General features: G+C 31.4%; 1 protein-coding gene across 1 annotated transcript; it reads left to right on the forward strand.

Moving 5' to 3' along the window:
- The first annotated feature begins 432 nt into the window (after positions 1-432).
- On the forward strand, positions 433-1,899 carry LOC109180172 (esterase AGAP003155-like). The gene is made up of 5 exons (XM_019329656.1): positions 433-744; positions 827-925; positions 1,007-1,193; positions 1,276-1,377; positions 1,611-1,899. The coding sequence occupies exons 1-5, from the start codon at positions 523-525 to the stop codon at positions 1,685-1,687; spliced, it is 687 nt and encodes a 228-aa protein (XP_019185201.1). The 5' UTR covers positions 433-522; the 3' UTR covers positions 1,688-1,899.
- Positions 1,900-7,376: the final 5,477 nt, after the last annotated feature.

A 7,376-nucleotide genomic window follows, 5' to 3' on the forward strand; every position in this document is an offset into this window, starting at 1 on the left:
TGTCAAGAGTTTTCACCGTCGAACACAGTGACTAATTTTCTCTCTAAATTGTAGACAGTTCTTTTGAGATTGTGTGCATTAATGAAGTAGATTGTATGCATTTATGCAGTTATCATGTTTTCACCAAAGACATGGCATGAGCTCTAAGCTATAAAACTCCCGCCATGTGTATTGATTTTATTAGAGAAAGATGAAAAAAAATATTCTCTGTAATAAAAATCATTGCTTACATTTTTTTTTTTTGAATGAATCAATAGGTGTGATACGTAAACAGAGTAAAAAATAAAATAGATTGTGAGAGTATGTGTAGTATTACTGTTTGAGTAGTAGGTGAATAAAGTAAAGTATAAATTAAAATATTTAATTTTGTGGAAGTTCCGAGTGGCTGCTGAAATGTTGCTATACAAGCACGAGATAGTCAAACAATAGAGTTTGAAGATTCATTGTAACTACGTTGCGTCTAATTATTTTTTGGGAAACAAAGAATTGAGAGAATATCTCAGCTCCTTCCTTCATCTAAAAATGGAAAACAACCAAATAATCCACAAGAAACTCAGAGTTGTTTGCCTCCACGGCTTCCGAACAAGCGCCGAAATCCTCAAGAAATTGGTTCTCCGGTGGCCGGAATCCGTCCTCGACCGCCTAGATCTCCACTTTCTCGACGCACCATTCCCCGCTCAGGGCAAGTCCACCGTCGAAGGCATCTTTGACCCTCCTTACTTCGAATGGTTCCAAGCTGATAAGGTAGCTTATTCATTCCTTTTTCCCCCCTTTTCTACTCCATTCTCGGATTAAAGAAGAAGAAGAAAAAACTCTGCCCCTGCAGGAATTTAAAGAATATTACAAATTTGAAGAGTGCCTGGAATACATTGAGGATTATATGGTCAAAAATGGGCCCTTTGATGGAGTTCTTGGTTTTTCCCAGGTGGGAATTCATTACAATAAACAATTTCTTTTCATTTTTGGAGAATCCATCGGTGCTTACTGTGTCCATATATATATATAGGGAGCAGTTTTAGCAGCAGCAATGCCAGGAATGCAGAGGGAAGGTGCAGCTTTGAGCAAAGCAGCAAAAATAAAGTTTGTGATAATAATATCTGGGGCTAAATTTGGAGGCCCCAAATTTGGTGTTCCAAAACTAGCTGCCAATGCATTCTCACATCCACTTCATTGCCCTTCCTTGCACTTCTTGGGTACCAATTACTAATTAATTTGTGGATTTCCCATAATTGTCTGATTAGTTGTGTAAATTTTGTGTTGTTGTTGTTTGAATAGGTGAGACAGATTTCCAGAAAGAAGAAGGGAAACTTCTGCTGGAGTGCTTTGTGGATCCACATCTTATTCATCACCCCAAAGGACACACAGTACCAAGATTAGGTTAGTCCTTAATTATGGAGTATTAGTTTAAACATATCATTCAATTTAGTATCAGCGCCAAACCCATTATCAACTTTGAATGCATCATTCAATTCTTGCAAATCATGAAACAAGATTACATTAAACCTCAAACAACAAAAGATTGCATCAAAAAACTAATGACCAATTTACCATCTAATATTAGGAGTTTAATTTGATCTTGTTAACATGGTTTTTGGTATTTCCTGAGGCAGACGAGGAAAGTGTTGGAACAATGCTTGGGTTCATCGACAAAATTGAGAAAATGGCAGTGCAGGAGGAAGGAAACTAGCCTAGGTTCAGCCTTAATGACTATATATGCATGGTAATGATCTAAAGCAACATGCAGTGTCTAATTAGTAACCATACTAATTAGGTTAAATAAACTGTGTTTAACTTGTAATCCTAGTAATTCGTTACTCGACCACAAATCTTGTGATTGGTACAATGGTACATGCATATTATATCATGAATTCTAAAGTTTTGTCCACTTTCAACTTAAAACAGTTGAAATTGTTTTTGTGTGTGTGGGGGGGGGAGTGTAAACAAAGCATTCCTATGATTTTATGTATTGAATGAAATGTTCTGTCTCAATTAAACAAGAAAAAAAATGTAGCTGGTAGTTGGATGGGACAATTATGCAATTGTTATACTATAGATTAGAGTTTATCTTGCATTGTGAATCCCAAAAGTTATGTGTGTTATCATATTATGTGGCTTCAATTAATAAATTGTGTGTTTGTAAATATAGTAAAGGCACATAATATGTTAACTGCATATAATATGTTAATGACATATGATTTGTCTATAGTTTTATTTACAACCACAACATAATTTGTAAATTGTAGACACATAATATGTTAACTACAAACTAATAATCTGAATATCATTTTGGACCATGGTCTACAATGTAAGATGAACTCTGGTCCATAGTATGACAATTGTTATATCGTGCACCAGGGCGCACAATGCAACATGCGTCCTAAAAATCCTCTGTTTCATATGTACATAATTGTATAGTAGAATACATATAAACTTCTAACATAATACACAAAATTTAACATAATACATAATGCACATAAACTCTTAGGACGCACAATGCAGTGTGCGTCCTGGTGCACGATATAATTTGCCATAGTATGATTTGCCACATTTATGCAATCATTATTGTGTGGACCATGGTCCATACAAGTTGTGTGGACCATGGTCCATACAAGTTGTGTTGACCATATTTTGTATACTATAAAATAATGTACATTCAATACAAAAATAATGTACATTGTATTTACGGGATGTACATTTTTTTGTACTCAGTGTACATTATATTGTATAATGTACATTCATTACAAAAATAATGTACATTTAGCTTGTGTGGACCATATTTTGTATACTATAAAATAATGTACATTCAATACAAAAATAATGTACATTGTATTTACGGGATGTATATTTTTTTGTACTCAATGTACATTCATTACAAAAATAATATACATTTAGTATATTAAAAATATACTTTTTGTTATGGTACAAAAATAATGGAACATAATTTGCCATTACACAAGAGGACGTCAGCACTATGTACGCGGCCCATATTCCCTAGCACTCCAATTATATACAGAATGATTCCATTATACAAGTCCAACATCCAGCAGTCCTAGAACTGGAATTAAACCACGAAGTTAGAGGTTTGGGCCTATGAAAGCCCATTAAATTTATACCCCGAAGCCACTAGCTTTATTACACCAATAGTTATTCCGTGCAACCGAATGTACCATGCACATGGTGCAGGAGCGTTATACCATGGAACCGTGTTCACCATTCATAGTGAACACGGTTCCAACGGTGTTAGTACATCGTTATCTTTTTTTTTTTTTTTCTTTATTAATTGCGTGACTTTTCTTCTTCATTTTCACATTTTGCGGTTTCACTTTAATTTGAGGTGAACAATGATTTCGGACATTCATAAATTATGAATTCATGCCTACACATTCACTTTGGAACCATGCTTACACATTCCCATCCGAAATCACGGACATTCATAAATTATGAATCCATGCCTGCACATTCACTTTGGAACCATGCTTACACATTCACTTTGGAACCATGAGATTATGAATTTTCTGTTATAAGATTATGAATTTTCAGTTATGAGATTATGAATTTTCTGTTATGAGATTATGAATTTTCTGTTATGCGATTATGAATTTTCTGTTATGCGATTATGAATTTTATGAAAATTCATAATCTCATAACAGAAAATTCATAATTTGATCAACGCGCGCCGTTAACTCCACATCCGCGATTTTTTTATTTATTTATTTTTTTGCCTAAAAACGACGTCGTTTGGCCTTGTGTTGACCGTTCACGGTGAACACGTTTCCAGGGCATAATTTGCGCATGGTGCATACGATGCAAAACGACGCCGTTTTGATTAAAAACGCGCGTCCCACTTTAAAAAAAAAATTCAGGTTCGATTCTCGGCAATAACATTATTGTGGATATATAGTTATGAATTTCTGGATATATAGTTATAAATTTGTGGATATATAGTTATGAATTTATGGATATTTAGTTCATTCATTGTTGATATTTAGTTCATTCATTCACTGTGGATATATAGTTATGAATTTATGGATATATAGTTATGAATTTATGGATATTTAGTTCATTCATTGTGGATATTTAGTTCAATCATTGTGGATATTTAGTTCATTCATTGTGGATATTTAGTTCATTCATTCATGTGGATTTTTACTTCATTCATTCATTCATTCATTGTGGATTTTTACTTCATTTATTCACTGTGGATATATAGTTATGAATTTGTGGATATATAGTTATGAATTTCTGGATATATAAAAATGCTATTGCCGAGAATCGAACCTGATTTCTTCTTTAAGTGGGCGAGCGTTTTTTTTTTTATAACCAAAACGGCGCCGTATGCACCTTGCAAGGTGCATTCGGTTGCACGGCATAATTCGCGTTATTACACTCAACCATTATTGCATTGACCGTGGCCCAGATAGTTGTGTAAACAATGGCCTAAAAACACATAAAGTATATTATTATAATTAATAAAATATATTATTTTAATATATAAAGTACGTTATTCTAATTCATAAAATACATTAATCTAACACAAAATATATTATTTTACCAAAGAAATTTTATTATTCTAATACATATAAAGTACCTTATTCTAACACATGGAGTTTGCAAGAGCCTCAAATCAAGTCATAAGTTATAGCAAATCTTCTATATTTTTCAGTAGGAATGTGGAAGAGGACTAGGGATGTCAATCAGGCTAATCCCTTAGATTTGGTTATTCCTATCAGGCTATCGAGATTATCTATTCCGCCTTATCAATTTCTTTTGTTGAGTTCAATTTTTTTTTTTTTTTGTCGTAACCATATATAAAAGCATGAACTATTGAGCTTATATGTGAGTTTAACTAAAATTTGTGACATTTTAAAATTAACATTATAAACTTCTAATTTTAACAAGCCAACACATGTCTAAATAATCAACTTCTAAATTATGCTCTACAAGTAATGAAGCTCATATACGACATAAATGAGCCTAGAATATATACATATCTAAATAATCAACATTCAATCAGTTTGTACATGCTAAAATAATGAACTTTATGTACACAAATAATAATTTTATGCATACAAATAATGAACCTCAAGTTATTTTCATACTATTTTATATGCATTCATATACATTAGTGCGTATTAAATAATGTATCATATACGTAGAAATAATGTACCCTATGTATGGTTGAAATAGCTGTGGATAGCAGGAGCCTACTCTTCAAATGAGGTTGAAAATGCTGGGGCAGACAATATTCAGATTGAGATCGATACGCTAGAGGTGTACCATGACATTAGGTCCAACTCCATGATTTCTACCTTTGATTTGATTATTAGAAACATTCAGGAATTTGCGAATAATGATTTTTTCTAGTATATATTGTTTTATGTTTGTCTAATGTTGCCAATTTAATTGCTAGGAAAGTTTTGTCTCTGACAAATTGATCGAGAGGATTTATGGAGTGACTATTCATTTATTTTTCATCTTTTTATGATATATTAAATATTAATATGGAATTACTACAAGAAAAATGCACATAGACAATGGTAAAAAATTATTGTCTTGTAAGAGATAAAACTGTTGTTATTGAAGGTGTTGTTAAAGACTCACTCAAAGACAACAATTTACAACCATTTTTTTTTTTGTTAAAGAAAATGAATTTTAATTTAACCATTGTATTTTAATCAAGAATAAAAATTGTTGTTGATTATGGTGTTGTTAAGGATTTTCGTTCATAAAAAAACAACGGTTATAACTGTTATCTTTTTCGTTAAAGACAACATTTTTCACCATTGTCTTTTACGCTTTGTTAATGAAGGTGTTGTTGTTGTTTTCTTTTCTTTTTTTTTGGGTGAGAAAAGACCCGTGAAAAAATAGAAAAAACAGGTTACCACACTCTATGTGTTATGGCACCGTGGGCATCCGCAAGAAGAGGAATCTCCAAGTTTCCTGGCGAGTGATCCATAATAGTTGTACCCCAATCTACAACATTCCTAAATTCACAAGCCAGTCGGCGCTTTTCTTACCTTCTCTTAATGTGTGGGAGAACATTATCTCTCATGCAAGAACTAAGGAATCTGCCGTCTTTAATCAAAGTTGAAGTAGACTTGTCAATGTCCAACTCCCCTCTCATGGAGGCAAAGGTGTTCTTAAATACCTTGACTCAAAAGTTAAAAAAAAAAAAAAACAAACAAAAAACAAAAGTTTTCGTTAAAGATAACGTTTTTCACCATTTGTCTTTTAAATTGTTGTTGATGAAGGTGTTGTTAAAGACCTCTACTCAAAGACAATAGTTTATAATTATTGTCTTTTTCGTTAAAGACGATGATTTTTCACCGGTATCTTTTAAACTGTTATTGAAGTGTTATCTGTTTACAAAATGTCAAATTTAGCCTAAAGTCAACACACCAAAGACAACATATGGACCAAAACCATTGTCTTTGAAAAAGATATACTATCAAAGACAACAATTTTATCTTCAAAGTGTTTTCTATTTACAAAATATTTAATTTTTGCTTAAGGAAAACACGCCAAAGACAATAGATGTATAAAAAATGTTGTCTTTTGACAAAATATAATGTATACTCAAAGCCAACGATTTTTCTAAAAATTAATGTCTTTTACATAAAAAGCAACCGTTTTAACTAAAAAGATTGTAATATTTTCAATTCACATTTTTCTTGTAGTGATCTAGTTGTCGCTTTGTTTAAAAAATACAACACTATAATCTTTTAATGTATACCACTAAATAATTTGAATTATTAAGTAGTCTGGCCCACTATAACATATTATTGCAATAGGTCACTCTAAAAAATGGAAAAAAAAAAAAAAAAAAAAAAAAAAAAACTAGTTACCACCACCAAATATAAACCCTGGCCTAATAAAATTTGAACTCATAACACATTTGGGTTATAAATTTTTTTTTTTAAAAAAAAAAAAAACAAAATTAAAAGCCCCAACACCAAAACCTTGGTAAGGACTTGAGGTTCATGGATAATTATTATTAACAAAGAAATTAAATTCAAGACCTCTGATCTGTTTAAGAATCAATAAATTATCTCTATAGATTGTAAAAATTTTAGCAATGAATTTGTACATTTATATATGTGCATGTGTACTCAAAACATGTTGATCCTATTATTTGTATATTTATATATATGTACTAAAAACATGTCGATACAATTATTTGTACTTATATATATGAGTACTCAAAACATGTCTGATCTATTTATAACATAACACAGTATGCTTTAAATGATGGCTTATGTAAAAAGATAACTATATATATATATATATATATATATATATATATATATATATATATATATATATATATATATATATATATATATGAGAGCGTTCATGTGCGAATGAGAACAAGTCCT

The sequence above is a fragment of the Ipomoea nil genome, unplaced genomic scaffold, assembly GCF_001879475.1.
Source record: "Ipomoea nil cultivar Tokyo-kokei standard unplaced genomic scaffold, Asagao_1.1 scaffold1026, whole genome shotgun sequence".
In the NCBI taxonomy this organism is placed as follows: Eukaryota; Viridiplantae; Streptophyta; class Magnoliopsida; order Solanales; family Convolvulaceae; genus Ipomoea; species Ipomoea nil.

Excerpts from the sequence above, each read along its gene's own strand:
- LOC109180172 (XM_019329656.1), top strand. The coding sequence starts at position 523 with ATGGAAAACAACCAAATAATCCACAAGAAACTCAGAGTTGTTTGCCTC. Across the intron at positions 745-826 it reads AATGGTTCCAAGCTGATAAG|GAATTTAAAGAATATTACAA; the intron begins GTAGCTTATTCA and ends CTGCCCCTGCAG. Across the intron at positions 1,194-1,275 it reads CCCTTCCTTGCACTTCTTGG|GTGAGACAGATTTCCAGAAA; the intron begins GTACCAATTACT and ends TTGTTTGAATAG.